General features: G+C 38.5%; 2 protein-coding genes across 2 annotated transcripts; both read left to right on the top strand.

The window, feature by feature from the left end:
• Positions 1-11,514: 11,514 nt before the first annotated feature.
• Positions 11,515-12,461, top strand: LOC107816455 (uncharacterized). Its single transcript, XM_016642178.2, has one exon. It carries the CDS (start codon positions 11,606-11,608, stop codon positions 12,458-12,460), a length of 855 nt encoding a protein of 284 aa, XP_016497664.1. The 5' UTR covers positions 11,515-11,605; the 3' UTR covers position 12,461.
• A 2,374-nt stretch (positions 12,462-14,835) lies between these two features.
• Positions 14,836-15,276, top strand: LOC142162022 (uncharacterized). Its single transcript, XM_075218321.1, has one exon. It carries the CDS (start codon positions 14,836-14,838, stop codon positions 15,274-15,276), a length of 441 nt encoding a protein of 146 aa, XP_075074422.1.
• The last annotated feature ends 1,557 nt before the right edge of the window (positions 15,277-16,833 follow it).

The raw sequence follows: 16,833 nt of genomic DNA, 5'->3' as shown, positions 1-16,833 counted from the left end.
TGAGCCATTCTCTTTGGTTCGTGCTCTGTAAACCAATGTTACTTGAACTTTTGTGAGTCAATATGATTATTCTACTGTGCTACCTTTGTTTTCAATCATGTTCTCTTTAATGTCATTCTACAGTTAATGCCTCAATTTTGTTTAGGTTCTAATCTTAGAATCATGAGTAGCTAATTAAGTTGATTTATGCTCTTTTTATATTTTCCCGGTTCGAATGTTAAACCTGATTAATGCTTGATATGAGTGTATCTTCATAATTTGCTTTGAATTCTTGTGTCAAAACTTTCTAGTAATTCATACTTGCCCAGAAACTGTTCAAATGTGCTCTTTCCTCTTCATGCTAAGTCACTCATGCACAACTTTCTACTTGTTCACTTTCTTAAAATGATCATGCCTATGTGAATGAACTTTTTAGACTCCATGTTTCTATGCTACATGTGAGCCTCAACACTGTACTATAGTTGCATGTTTTACTACAATTTTGTTGTCACAATACTGTTCTAAAGGCCATGCCTGCTAGCGCTAGGTTTGCTCAGTTTAATGCCTAGTGTTATCTTTGGTATGTATAATGGAACCTGTTAGATATGATCAACCTGCATTCTCAAAATTAGGTACTTTCTTGCTAATTAATTATCACGATATTATTGACCTTGAGTGTTCTTAATAAGCTTTTCTTATTAACATCTTGCTTACCATAGGCTGACCTACAATTCTTAGTTATATTTTTCCCTGTATTCTTATGTTGAGGTCTTCTTGTAAAGATTACTATTGGTTCTTGCCTCTCAAGCATGTCATTGCTACTTGTTAACCTTCTTGTAATTAATTCATAAGCATGCCTGCTTTGAACTCCCATGCTTAGTTCCTTTACTTTATAGATTCTTGTGTACCATATACTTGCAATTAAATCATGTGTAGCCCAAGAAGCATGTTACTTTGAACTTGTTTGCTAATCTGTAAGCCCCTGTATATGTCCACTCTATGTATCCTGCATATCCTCTATATCTTATGTGTGTTTATGTGATATTCAAATGTGTGCCTTGTCCCTGGGGTGTTTTCTTGCTCCTGTTAGTTGTAATATTAGGGTCTAAATGTGCGTATATTCTTCCTTAGAATTTGAGTTACCTTAAATGATTTTGGTTTGCATGAGTTGCCATTCATGTCTTCATTATTTGTAACTGGTAATGGATGGCCAAGAAAATGATTTTTGTTGTTGGGCCCGGATTGCTGAATCTGATTCTTGGTACTGTGGTTTTGAGCATACTGTCTGCGCCTGGGATATGGGCTTGTTCGAGTTTTAAAGCCTATTTGAAGGCCCAGATGCATTGCTTGGTTATTTTATATTTGTGTTTAGGAATGTATTTATTCTATTTGGGCCTGTAATAATCTGTAATAACGAATGATGGGGAAATTAGTAAAAAGAGGGGGGATGAGATATTCTAACACTCGCATGAAAAGGGTAGAAAGCATGTCTATAGGCTTTGATTGCCTCGTTTGATATTTTATTTGGCATGCTATATTTCTACACATTCATAGAAAGCATGCCTATAGGAAATCACACACTTCACTTAACTTGTCTAATACTGGTACCTTATTCAAATCATGTTAGCTTAAGTAATTGCTACATTTGTTTCCATATCTATTACTGAATGCTTTAGACAGAATGTTTATAGGGATCACATGCCTTGCTTAATAGACAATATGCTTACAAGATACAATAATACGTGCCTTTGATATACTCATCTAGATACCATGATTATAGGATTAACTAATTAGTCAGTTGTTTTTGTTATTTTCATTATACTGCCTCACTTAGATGACTTTACTATAAGGATAAAGTGTTACAAAACCAAGTCTAATTGTCAACTGTTAGAGATCCTGCCTAGAGGATATTGTCACTCGCATAAGAAACTGTTTATAAAGTCGACGCTGCTAATTCCGGGCTCTCAAAGTTGTTTAACTACCTCATTGTGTAATATTTAGATATCATACATGTAGGTCTGTAACGTTTATAAGTTGCAATTTCGTTAATCTAAGGTTGTAGTACCGTATGTACGATACTGGAAATCAGAACCATATAAAAATTATGCCTATAGGATTCAATGACTCAAAATGCGTCTTAGTTGTCTATTGCCTAAATCTGCCCACGTGCATTTCTTGCTTATGTATGAAGGTGAACTTGAGCCATTTATTGCCTTTATGTGAAGTCTCATATGTTTTGAATGGGCGCCTAATTTTATCATTTTGAGCATCCTAAGTAAAGTCTAAAACTACCCAATAGTAGGTCCAACGCCTCCTGGACCATAGGCATGGGACGGTAGTCCACGCATAAGACGCGACCTAGAATTGAATTAGGGTGCCTTTAAGTAACAACTTTAACATAGTAATCAGGTAGTAGGAGATGATAGTTTTTGCTCGCTGAATAATATAAGCAACCTCTACCCTAAGGGAGTTACAAAGTATTATTTATGTTGCACAAGGTGATCATTTAGGCTAAAAAACTTAGGACCCCCTTTCCTTTTACATGCTTGTTGTTCACACTTAGTCATTAAATATAGACCAATGCAGTTGTATCCCAGTAACCTCTAAGACTTGTAATAATTATTTATATAGTTTAATTCTTATGTTGTTTTCTTTACACTTGCTTTTGTTACAATAGAACCTTCAACTTCCACATATTTCTTCACTTATATGATCACCTAGCTTAATTATAATTCAATAATCCACATAGTTTAAAATTCGGCTGGGAACCACATATGTGGACCTTGAAGAGTGTCTAACACCTTCTCTTCGAGGTAATTTGGGCCCTTACCCGATCTTTGGTGACATAGGCTAGTCAAACAGAGTCATTTGCAAATAGATGCCCTAACGCACCTTAAATCGTTAGGTGGCAACTCTTCTCTTTTAATTCCCATTTTAAAAGAGTTGTCACACGTCGAAACCTGCTTTCACGAGAATATAGGGTGTGACAATATTTCGGGTACAACCAAATCAAAATGAACCCGGAGGATCAGGAAAAAATGTTGTTTATAACGAACTTTGGCACATATTGCTACAATGTGATGCCTTTTGGGCTTAAGAATGCTGGAGCCACTTATCAGAGGCTCGAGAACAAAATGTTCGTAAAGAAAATAGGGGAAAACAATGGAAGTTTATACAGATGATATGCTGGTTAAGTCTTTGAATGCAAGCGACCATCTGAAACACCTCTAAGAAACCTTTGGCATCCTAAGGAAGCACAATATGAAGCTTAACCGAAAAGTGTGCATTCAGAGTCAACTCTGGTAAATTTTTGGATTTTCTGGAGTCACAAAAGGGGATCAAAGTCAATCTCGACAAGCTGAAAGCCATTGACGACATTTCAGACCAACTGACAAATGTGAAAGAAGTCCAAAGGCTAACTGGAATACTAGTCTCTCTAAGCAGGTTCATTTCCCGGTCCTCAGAAAAAATGCCATCACTTCTTCTTACTTTTGAAGAAGAAGAACAACTTCAAATGGACTCTGGAATGCCAACAGGCCCTACAAGACCTAGAACAGTATATATCAAGCCCTCTGTTACTATCAAAACCAGAGGAAGGTGAACAATTGCTAAAATACTTAGTATTCTCGTAGGTAGCGGTAAGTGCCATTCTAGTCTAGGAAGACGAAGGTACGCAATCTCCTACCTATTATGTTAGAAAAGTTTTAACGGGAGCGAAAACGCGTTATCCGCATCTCGAAAAATTGGTCTTAGCACTCATAGTCGCTGCTCGAAATCTTAGGCCTTACATTATATGCCACTCGATAGTCGTGGTGACAACTTTTCCCCTGCAAAATGTCCTTTACAAACCTGAATTGTTAGGTCGACTAGCCAAGTGGGCAGTCAAAAAGAGTGAATCCGACATCGAATATAAACCTAGGACTACTATCAAGTCACAAGTTTTGGCCGACTTTGTGGCTGATTTCAGTCCCGGGCTACTGCCTTTGGCCACCAACAAAGTGGTGATGGTTTCAAAAATGACATCAGGAGTTTGGATCTTGTTTATGGACGGAGCTTCCAACGTAAAAGGGTTCGGGCTTGGGGTAGTCTTAATTTATGCCCTCTGGAGAAATCCTAAGGCAAGCCATAAAACTGTTCCTCTCACTAACAATGAAGTTGAGTATGAGGCTTTGATTGTAGGACTTGAATTTCCCGGGAACAAGACTCTGAGGTCATTAAAATCAAATGCAATTCCCAGCTGGTGGTAAATCAGGTATATGGAATCTTCAACACCAAGGAGGAACGCATACAACAATATATAGTAAAAGTTCAAACTTTGCTCGCACGGTTCAGGGAATGGTCAATCACCCACATCCCAAGAGAAGAAAACATAGAAGCAGATGCATTGGCCAATATAGGATCTTCCACAGGATGAATGGATCAGATTCTGGTACGATCGTATATCTCATGCACTCGGTATTGGATGTGGATGGTTATTATGAAGTAAATGCGACCATCTTGGTCTGGTACTAGAGAAATGAAATCATCGACTACCATGAGCACGACAAACTTTTTGAAGACCCGACGGCATCCCGGGCACTCCGTGCCAAACCAGATCGCTACAGCTTCTAGGGAGGACAGTTATATAGAAGGTCATTCCAAGGCCCGCTGGCCCGATTTTTAGGAGCCTCCGAGGCTAATTACATCATAAGAGAAGTTCACGAAGGAATCTGTTGAAATCATTCAGGTGTAGACTCGTTAGTCTTAAAATTAGTTAGGGCAGGATACTACTGGCCCCGGATGGAACAAGACGCTAAGGCGTTCATTCAGAAATGCGACAAGTGCCAATGCCATGCACCGTTAGTACACAAAATAGTATAGCTATTGCACCTTGGTATTATCACCATGGTCATCCATGAAATAGGGATTGGACATAGTCGGTCCGCTGCCACCGACTCCCGGTAAGGTAAGGTTTCTTTTGATTTAACTAATTACTTCTCTAAGTGGGTTGAAGCAGGTCCTAACCAGAAAATCGGCGAGCACGAAGTGGTCGATTTCCTGTGGAAGAACATAATTTTCTGGTTCAGAATACCAAAGGAGATAGCTTGCGACAATAGGCCATAGTTCATAGGCGCAAAGGTCACAAAATTCCTTGAATACTTGAAAATCAAAAGACTCACATCTTCGCCATACCATCCGAGAGCAATTGGCTAAGCGGAATCAGCAAATAATGAAATTATTCAAAACCTCAAAAATAGATTGGAAGCATCCAAAGGCAAGTGGCCCAAAGAGTTACCAGGAGTGCTATGGGCATACCGGACAACGACCAAGTCAAGCACGGGAAATACACCTTTATCTCTCGTATGCGGAGCAGAAGCTCTGATCCCGGTGGAAGTAGGAGAACCTACCTTGAGGTACTTTCGGGCAAATGAAGAAACAAACAACGAAGCATTGCCAGTCAAATTGGAGCTACTTGATGAATGTAGGGACTTGGTGCACATAAGGATAGTGGCCTAGAAATAAAGAATGGAAAGATACTATAATCGAAGAGCCAATTTCCGTTATTTCAAAGTGGGAGACTTGGATTCAAGAAAAGTGACTCAAAACACCCGAGAGATCAATGCATCTGACGTGGGAAGGCCTCTACCGGGTTTCAGCTATCACATGAAAAGGATCATATGAACTGAAAAACCAAGACAGAGTAAAATTAACAAGTAACTAGAATGTGACCCGCCTCAAAAGGTATTATTACTGATGAGCACCACTTGTACTGAAAGTATATGCTGCACTATTTTATCCTTCGTCCAATTTTTGTCTCAATTGGATTTTCTGGCAAGGTTTTTAATGAAGCAGCAACAAAAAGCATAATAAAAGTAAAACCTTTAAACAACAAGACATCGAAATGACAAACCATTGATAGATGGTTAAATAGTCTTTGGCTGGGTGGCAAATTCCTAAGGGAAAGCAAAATTTACCACTAGACCAAAGGCTACTCAACCATTTACAAGTGTTTTCCCAACAAGCTACTGGGGGTGGTTAGATAATCTTTGGCTCGATAGCAAAGTTTCTAATGGGAAATGAAGCTTGCTATCAGATCAAATATTATCCAACCATTCACTAGTGGAATCCTCAAAGGAGAAAGACTTCCAATATTCGAATTCGTATTCTTCACATTCGAATACTGGGGTAATGATATGAGAATACGACAACCCGATTGCCACAAAAATTGGGACTACAAAGTCCGCGAACAAAGATTCTTCATCGAGACCGAGGACTGCATAGCCAGCCCCATAGAAATAAATTGTACAAATTAGCCACATGTAATGGCAATTTCTTTTCTTTCAGCAAAACGAATTCTTATGTACTTTTTAATATAGAAGGAATATTCTTACCGTGTTTCTTGTCCAAATGATTAATTGATTTTATCATTTGAAAGTGAATCAGTAATTCAAATGTTAGTGCCGAAATAAATAGGAGACATCCTCTTCAAGATCACCATGAACAAAAAAGGACCCTCTCTTATGAAATCCTCACAGTAAAGGGTTGGATCCAAAAACGTTTATGTCCGGAATCCAAATGCTATTGGGGAAAAATGAACCCCGAAGCCTTGCATAAGTCGACGCAAAAAAATAAACTTTGCGTAATGATTAAATGAAAAGAACTTTTATATATCAAATGTGTCAAGCAGAACAAGTACAAAAATTCAAAAAGAAAACAAAGAACTAAACTACATCGTCCCAGGAACTCGGGGGGAGAGAAGCATCAATGCCCTCGGGAGAAGTAGGTGGATCTTCCATTGGCTCAGAATCTTGGCGTTCATCATTCTCTTCAAGTTCCTCCTCGATTCCCCAGAACTCAAAATCGGAACCAGAAGAGTTAGTTACATCGGGCTGAGTAGGGAGGCGTTTTCTAGTGGGTGACTCCAGCTCTCGGGCCTTAGTGATTTCATCGTCAATATCAATGACACTCGCTTTAGCCTCTTCCAAGGTTTTTCTCCTCATGGTATACATATACTATGTTTTTTCAATGATGAAGGAATCTGTTCAGCGCTGAAGTTCTGATAAAGCCGCTCAACCTCGGTTGAAAGGCCATCCCGCTCGGATCTCACGGTGCTAAGGCTAAGATCAAGATCACGGATAGTGGTTATATGAACCTTATTTTGTTTTATGATCATCTTATATCTATCCTCCATTTGGGCATGCTTATTCTCGGCAGCAGCAGCCTCTTCGACTTTGGAGTTCAAGGCTGCCTACAAGTTATTCAATCTCTCAATGGAGGCAGATTCGTGCTCGGCAGCAACAAACACAACATTCCAGACCTCAGACCATTTAGACTTGGCTTCTTGAAACTGTACATTTAACTAAGAGGCTTCTTGGTTGAGGGTCATCATTTCCTGCTCACTCTACTGCAGCCGAGCCTTTAACTCACCAGCTTCAGCTATTTTTGCTTCCAACACCGGGAAACAATCAGCAATTTGGTACCTCTCGGCCAACAGTTGATCCTGCTCGAAATTAAGCTTCTCTTTATCGATGATCAAATCTGAAGGCACTTGGAAGCAAGGAAGTTGGTTTGAGAAGAAAAAACAAAAATTAGAAACTCTGTCAAAGCAAATCAAGAAGAAACAAGTAGTAAAGAGAATAAGTATATTACCGTTGTTGCATTGTGCATGGCATTGTTTAACAAACACTCTCCCAAGAGAGAGTATATCTTCTTCTTATCCTTTTCTGAAACCAGCGGCTTCAGATAATTGGCAAGTTCCACTGATCGTGACAGTAGATGGCATTCGATAGATAACGAGAGAGAGACACTCCTCCTCATCTAGGATTTGTAGAAGGGGGCGAATAGTTGTGCCCACAATTCCCATGGTCTGGGGATTGGGGAGGAGGGACATCATCTTCTTGAGTGTCTGCGGCCGGTGAGTGTGATGTAGAAGTTATTGATGGTGAAGGTATGGTCGGTGTAGAAGGATATGAAGCTGATGGTGTTATGGGTTGAGAAGCAGATGTAGTAGAGGCAGTGATGGTCGTTGGCTACTTACCAACCAAAGACAGAAGAGGACCGGTACTCGGCCTCACAATACCGGGAGCAGTAGCTGGGACTGGAAAGGGAGAGTAATTAGCATTCTCCACCAAGTCACCCCCCTCCCAAAGCACTTGGGCATCGTCCTCGATTGGGTTTGTAAGCTCTTCAGATTGAGAATTTTGTTGAGCTGATGAAGGATGTCCCCTTAGTAGGGAAGCCTCTTCATCACTGGCTTCCCCATCATCATCAATCACCACAGAGACTGCGGCTGGCTCGGGCGTGGCTTTCTTTACCTTTTTATTCTTGCCCTCGACCGAGGAAGAACGTCACCTTTTTGGTTACTTGTTCTCCGGTCAGGGACTCTGAGAGAAAGCGCTTGCACCGGAAGCAGGTCCAATGGAACTTATTCGAGTGAGAACCTCTTTCAGCAACCTCATCGCCTCTGCGGGATTAACCAAAACATCCTCCTCAGGGATGGTAACAAAGCCCTGCAGGAGACCTGAATCAAAAAAAAAGAGTTTAACCAATTTTCTTATGCATGAAAGTGAGATGAGGGAAAAATCGGTTTTATGAGTCAACTTATTATAATTTTTGGCCTTCCATCCATATTTGGGGGCCAACTCTTCCCGCCGGCAGGTCTCAGGCATGGTGATACCCAGAATCTTCTAAATCCACCGGTCTAGGCCTTCAACCCTTGGTGGTGTCCGCCGAGTTGCTGAAATAATAAAAGAAGGAAGATCAGCAACAACATGAAATAAACTTTTTTTTAAAAAAAGACAGACTTTGAACTTACGTGTACGAGTCTACGACTTAGGGAAAGATAGAGTTGTAACCGGGATGATATCCCTGGTGGCAACAACGGCAAATCACTCCATCCATCCACGATCGTTGTCATCATCTATACTGGTAAGCAAAGCATGGTGGCCACATTTGCTGAAATTTATTACTCCCTCATGGAAAATCTTGTGGGAGTAGAGATTCATCATATGAGCCAAGGTGAACTCCTCCTGCATTTCCTGGCACAGCCACCACAGATAGGCCACCGTTCACCATACCGAAGGGCCCACCTGTGCCAAACAAACTTGGTATCATTGGCACAGCTCCAAAATCATGGGGTCAAGTCCCCCGCTCAAAGAAAATGCACCCAAAGTGAATGGATACATATAAACATACATGAAGCCCTTCTTAGTTAAGGTTACTCGCTCCACCAGTTCGGGAGCAATGATGTTCATGTCATGGCAATCACAGTCCTCCTTCACAACAGGAATGATGGAAGGGCAAATAGAAGAATGGTATATGCTAATAGCCCAAGTGCGAGAACTTGAAGAAGGGAACTTCTCTTCGAAGTCCTTGGCTATGTTAAGTCGTTTAAGGATGATGGTGTTCACTGTAAGGGGGTCAGCATTAACATCGATTTTTGTCTGCGCTCTCCTTCGGACCGCCACCTAAGAGAAGGCCGGAGTTCTTGGAAGAATTATTAAAGGAAGACATGATCGGCAGAAGATGATGAGAATTATTTGAATAATATTAAAAAAAAGATGAATGAAACGAAGAGTTGAATGCAAAGAAGTTGAGAGAGTTTTTTAAAAAAAATGTTAAGTGTAAAAGAAGAAGAATGAGGCGTATAAGTAAATTAATAAGCGGCTAATATCGTGACAATGATTACCTTGAGAACTGGCAAAAATATTGCTAAATAGTGGAGTAACATGTATTCGGGGTATTAAATGCGAAGAGACGTGCGTTTTATCAAGCGTCAAAAACTTTTCAGAAGGGTTCAGAAATTTTCCACCAAAAAAGAAATTTTCACCAACTTCCTGGTGACACGAAGATATGCCACTGGAAAGAAGGGGGACTATCTGTATAGGGTAAAATCAGTTCACATCAAATACTCGAATGATAGAGTGACACGTGATACCCTGGACGAACGGAAGATGAAGCAAGTTGAAACCAAGACCGAGGACAATAGCTTCAGTTAGCATCGGGTAGACCCCGAAGAGAATATTATTAATGAGGGAAAATGAACAGTTGCCATCAGATGACATTCAATGAAGAATATTCCTTGGTATTGAATATATGCTCATTACAGAGAATTTTGGCATTCATTACCTGTCATGACGTATTCATCAATGACCCCCATTATTGTCATTTAGAGGGGTTTGATCATAGGACATTGTTCCCTAGGTTTAGCTATAAATAGTGACTTCAACTGTCATTGTAAGACATGCAATTTCTGACAAACTTATACTATACATTATTCCAAGCTTAATATTAATTTATTTTATGTCTAACAATATTCTTATCGCGCCTTCGGAAGCCTTGCTCCTGGAATCAAGTTGTCTGCTATTTTATTTCGATTTCAACGCTAAGTCTAGCATTTTATTTAATTTATCTGTCATTTTGGGATCAAATCGATTCGCTTGTCTATAAATCACGCTATAAATTCAACTGCGCCGTTTTACAGGTAAACAACAATAAAGATGGCATTTGTGGGGGTGGGGGTGTGGCCGGAGACAGTAGTGGTTGCCTCATTTTTTCATACAGTCTTGGCCCTTGAAGTAGTAACTGTGCAGAATGTGCTTCCCTTTTTCCTCTAGTATAGGTTTCTTTTTCATCTGCACAAAGGCTTGGAGCCTATGTTTTGTACCAATAATGGCATTCACTTCATTTCCATGTATCTAGATAGGTTATTACTCCTTCATGCTACAATAGGGAGGTTTTGTATTAATATACAATCCCCTCAAGTCACTTGTACTCGTTTTTGAAAGTTGAACAAACACTACAGAAAATAAGATTGTCTCCTCCAAAAGTATATATCGCCGGTTGGAATGGCGACCATCCTAAATCTATTTTCTTACGCATGTTTAACTTTTGAGGCGAGTTCAGTCGCTACAAAAGCTAATAATAAAATGAATTAGATTTTGAGTGGACTAAGCTCGCCGCAAAAGGTAAACAATTGTGCCACAAATAAATTTAAGATTGGTGGCTACTCCATCTGGTGTAGCCTTTTGGGCGACTAAAATAGTCTGCCACAAAAAGATTGTCGCTAAAAGCCTTTATTTCCCGTAGTGAAAATGCGCCGTTGGTATCTTTATTTTTTTTTTAAAAAACGAAGAGAATTGAGAAAAGATTTAGTGAGAAGGGAGAAGCATAAAGCTTTTTTTGTTTTTTGTTTTTTATCCTCATTATAAGCTAACTCTCAAGGATGAGTACTAAAGTGACATATTTTTTGCTGCTCCTTTTTTGCAAAGTTTACATACACAGGAATTTTGATAAATAGTTTTCAATAACATATACTAGACAAAAGGGGAAGAAGAAAAATAAGGGAAATTTACAACAAACGTGGTAAAGTTTTTTTTTTACCATTAAGCCTAGTATTGCGAAAAGTAATCACATGCATGCATGTCTATCTTCTTTTGAATTTGAAAGAATTCTAACCTAATTGAAATTCTAAACGTCAACGTTATCTCTATATAATTATATGCATGTATATCTCTTAAACCTCCTCCCCAAAACTCTCCTTTTTATTCTCTTCTTTGTATCTTTTTAGTTTCTTCTTTTGCTTCTAACAGCCCTAGGCGTCACTAATTTAATCATTTTAGTGTCTGTTTCAAATTACTTTATTCCAATGAACAACCAAAATGATCAACAAGAAATCAACAGAAAAAGGAAGAACAACAACTTGCATGATCAAAATAATGCTAGTACTTTTAGTAAATTTTCTGCCGAAAATATTCCAAGAGTTGGAGAAGAAGGAGAAGAAGACGACGATAATGATTTGCTTACACTTTCACTGTCCTTTCCTCCGACCAATAAACCTCGAAAACAATCTCCTCCAAAAAATCAACCAAATCTCCCACCACCATCATTGCCTCTGCCATCAGGCTCTTTTTACCTCCCACCAGTTTTAGCGTCGCCAACGCCAATAGTAGCCGGTCCAATACAGCCAATGCGCAAACGACGTAACCCTTCAAAGGCAGCGAAAGATGGAAAAAGTGACACTATCCCACCACCATTTCCTTGGGCCACAAACCGTCGAGCCACAGTCCATACGTTAGATTACTTGTTGTCTAAGCAACTTTTCACCATAAGCGGCGACGTTCAATGTAAGAGATGTGAGAGAAAATACCAATTGGAGTATGATCTGAGAGAAAAATTCTTAGAAATTGGAACTTATATTGCTGAAAACAAAGCAGCCATGCATGATCGTGCCCCTGATATTTGGATGAATCCTTTGCTTCCAACTTGTCAATTTTGTAAACAAGAAAACAGTGTGAAACCAATAATTTCAGAGGACAAATGTACCATAAATTGGTTGTTTTTGCTACTTGGGAAAATGCTTGGATGTTGTACTCTTGACGATCTTAAGTATTTCTGTGAACATACTAAGAATCATCGCACAGGTGCAAAGGATCGTGTTCTTTATTTAACCTACTTGACTTTGTGCAAACAACTCGATCCAAATGGTCCATTTGATCGCTGAGAATTAGGGTTACGTCGTTCTTGTTTAGATTATTTTGGATTAATTGAGAATTTGCTACTTTGAATTATGTTGAATGAACATTTTGTAAGATTGATGTTTTCTCCTTAATTTTAGTTTTTCTTTTTATCATTGTTGCAATTTATTTTCACGTTAATTGCTTGTTGTGTTTAAGTCTTTAAAGTTTGTACAGAAGATATGTTCAACACCCTCGGGAACACACAAAAATTTACCGTGCCTATTAGTCTCGATGTCAAACACAAATTAAAGAGCATAGCTACGGGGTGGATAACCCCCTTTACCTTGTATCCTCGTCGAAAAATCACTAAGTCAATTACATTCAATTACAATTCTCTATTATTGAAATTTTTTTGCTTTCATACGGAATAAAGGCTACAATCATCAATAAAATTTCTATTTTCTTTATTCTCTCAATTTTTTTCCTTATTATTTATTCCCTTTCCGTATCGTTTTTATTTGAAAAAGTGAATCATATCGGTTGTTAGAGACCCATAGTATTTGTTTAATTGCTCTGACTAAAAAACTATTTTTGGGTAATTAAACACTTAAATTAAGTTTGTTTTTATGGATTCTGAAAATGCGATGCATAAATTCTCCTGGTGGTAGATGTGGTTGTATTCATTACCTTAGAGTTGAACTATATTTATATAGTTAAACAATATTAAGACATTTAATTTGCATTTAATCTCGTATCTATTGATACAAAGTAATAATATGTGCAGTAATATCATAGGCTAGAGTTTATGAAATTAATACTCTCTCCGGTCCACAATAAGTGACCATTTGTCTTGGGCACACCCATTAAGGATATACAAAATTCTAGACAAAAATAGATAGTGTGACTAAACTACCCTTAATTAAACTGCATAAGGGTAATTTTAGAAAAACAAATTGAATTTTTCCTTAATTATATAAATTGGCACTTATTTTGAACCAAAATAAAAAAATAAATTGGTCACTTATTGTGAACCGGAGGGAGTAAACAATCTAACTATGCTTAATAAACTCTAGTCTCAACCAGAGTGGCATTATCTTAAAAAGGAAAACTAAATCCTTAAAAACAATAAACTGATAAAGCAATTTAATTAGAAGTTATCAGTTTTTTTTTTGTAGTTTCCCACCCATTGTTCGATATCTACATTGCGGCTCGACTAAATCCACATTCAAGTCAGAAAATCTCACATTGTGCTATTTGTATGATTGTTGATTGGCTAACTGATACAAGTACCTTGTTTTATGTTTTGATGATCTAACAAATTTAATGTCAAGAACCAGATAAGGAACCTGTTACACATTCTCAAGACCTAAAGATCAAAAGGTTCTAGCTTGGGATATGGTTCAACTCTTCAGAGTCAAAAAAACAATAGAGGGAACAGATAGCTATCGTTTCCCGAGGAAACTGCACAAGTTAACTGCCCCAGCTGTAAAGTTGTTGCTTGCGCATGCTACAGTACAGAAACAGTGCAACAATCAACTTTATGGGGAGTGTCTTTTGCCTACTTTGCTTACACCATGCGAAGTGATGTCACAAATATTTTATTAACATCAAGGAAGTTAAAACAAATCACTTGAACACTTAGAGAATTTACTCAAGCATGCTTACGGTGATTGATCATCAAGCAGACAATTCTTAAATGCATCAAGAACAACACTACTACGGACCAGTTCCATATATCAAGTTATTGTATGTCTTAGTTGAGTTGTAACTTTGTAATAGTTCTTCAATTGTAATTCCTACTTAGCTTGTTTAGAAGCATTGCATAGGAAACCCTTTGTAAATCATAAACCCTTGTGTTTATGTCTTGGCTAGAGTTAGTCGAGTTGTAAAGTCTTTGTAATAGAGTTATTACAAAGTGGCTTGTAATAGAGCATTACAAGTTAGTGAGGGATTAAGAGGTTAATTTCTAGGTTACATATGTTGTAATCTGAAAGTTGCTCAGTAGTGAAGTTGAAATCCTACAAGGGTAGGTCGTGGTTTTTAATCTCGTTGAGCTGGAAATTTTCCACATAAAATTCCTCTTGTCATTTACTTACTGCAGTATGCGTGTGTTCTGTTGAAACTGATAGAGAACCTGGTATAGAGTTTATGGACCCTTAAATTCTATTAATTGGTATCAGAGCAGGTTCTTTCTATCACGTTAACACCTAGAAAGGATCATCATGGCTGCTCCGCCAAACATCGAAGAAGGCCAGTCTACTTACAGACCACCAAGGTTCAACGACCAATATTATGGATGGTGGAAGACTAGGATGCACGACTTCATTAGGCTGAAGATTCAGAGCTATGGGATGTTATCTGTGACGGACCCTTTGTTCCTACCAAGAATCTTGGCGACCCAGCTGTATCCATTCCAAAGATGAGGAAGGAATTCAATGATGTTGATCGAAAGGCCATAGAAAAGAATTTGCGTGCAAAGAAAATTCTTGTTTGTGGCATTGGTCCTGATAAATATAACAACATATCAACATGCCAATCAGCAAAAGAAATTTGGGAGGCTCTTCAGATAGCTCATGAAGGAACAACACAGGTTAAGCAATCCAATATTGACATGCTCACAACTGAATACGAGCTCTTCAGGATGAAAGATGATTTATCCATCCAAGATATACATACTCGGTTCACCTCTATCATTAATGAGCTTCAATCTCTTAGTGAAATCATTCCAAGAAACAAGCTTGTCAGAAAAATCCTTAGTGTGCTACTCAATTCTTGGGAAAGCAAAGTAAACGCCATTACAAAGGCAAAGGACTTGCAGGAGTTAACCATTGATGAGCATGTCGGCAATCTGAAAACATAGGAAATGAAGAAGAAGGACAATGAAAGAAGAAAGGCCAAAAGGGAGAAGAACCTAGTCCTCAAGACAGACAGCAATGATTCAAGTGGTAAGGATGGTGATATGGCTTACCTGACAAGAAGATTGCAGAAGATGGTTCGCAGGAATGGAGGCATTCCAAAAAGAGAAAGTTATAGCAAGCCAAAAAATTATGACCTTTGTCATAAATGTGGCAAACCAGGACATTTCATCAAGGATTGCCCTCTTTTAAAGCAAGATCTGTACAAAAACAACTTTGACAAAGTAGCCAAGAGGAACCCGGTTCCTAATAAATGCTTCAAGAGAAAGAATGTCGTTGATAATGTTGTAAAGCAAGCTCTTGCTGCATAGGGAGACTCCTCCAGCGAATCTGAAAAAGGAAATGATCATGGTGATAGTTTAATAATGGCAGTGGAAAGTGAAGCAACTGAGTATGACTCAATTTTTGCCTTGATGGCTCAGTTTGATTATGATGAAGATGACGACGATGATGAGGTAAATTTTCTAGATGTTCAGAGAAATATGAAATCTTATTCTCCTAAAAACTCATGTCATTGGCAAATGTGTTAATTGATGCTTATCACCATCTTATAAATGATAAAGATGCCTTAACTGTGGAGTTAGGAGAAGAAGAACAGACCAGAGATGACCTGGTAATAGTTGTAGTTGATTTGAAGGAAACAATTGAGAACCTGAAGAAAGAGAAGGATGTCTTAGATGAAAAAATTGCAAATATAGAACATGAAATAGATGATCTAATGGTCATTGTGGTAGACCTAAAAGAGACCATTGAGTGTGTAAGAAATGAAAAAGAAGTCTTAGCTGAGATATTTGCAAATATTGAGCATGATAGAGATGACCTATTAGTGGTGGTAGTGGACTTGAAGGAAACAATTGGGGAACTTAAAATGGAGAGTAGTATTGAAAATTCTCAAAAGGGAAACGAAGTTGCAAGTGAGGTACACATTAAGCTTGAAAGTGAGTTAAAGTCAGTAAAGTCTAGTCTGTTTGTTGGGCTTGAGAAAAACAAACAACTTCAGTAAGAACTAGGTAAAGTGAAGAGTGATCTTGAAAAATTACTCAAGTGGACTTAGTCCTCTGATGTTGTCACTACCATGTACACCAACAATAGGGGAAACAAGTAGGTGATTGGGTTCCAAAAGGAAAAGATTCCCGACAACCCTTATAGAAAATATGTTATTGTACCTGACAATTGGTTTTGCACTCAGTGCGGTAACACCGGGCACTTTAAAGAAATCTATAAAGCCAGATTTCAGTCACAGCAGAAAAATAAAGTTTTTGCTGAAAAAGTAACTACTGGTAAAGAACCTGGTCCCTTATATAAAAAACGCATGATGCCTGTTTGTACCAGAAGATTCCTCATTCACCCATTTCCTCATTACAAGGGACCCAAACTCGTTTGGATTCCTAAGTCTAACTCCTAATTTTTCTGTGCAGGGAACAGTGTAAGGAAGCAGCTTACAATGGTACATGGATAGTGGCTGCTCAAAGCATATGACTGAAAGTACAAATGAATTTCTT

Source organism: Nicotiana tabacum, chromosome 7, assembly GCF_000715075.1.
Source record: "Nicotiana tabacum cultivar K326 chromosome 7, ASM71507v2, whole genome shotgun sequence".
In the NCBI taxonomy this organism is placed as follows: Eukaryota; Viridiplantae; Streptophyta; class Magnoliopsida; order Solanales; family Solanaceae; genus Nicotiana; species Nicotiana tabacum.
The sequence above is the reverse complement of the archived record's forward strand: the minus strand, read 5'-3'. Positions and strand labels throughout refer to the sequence as shown.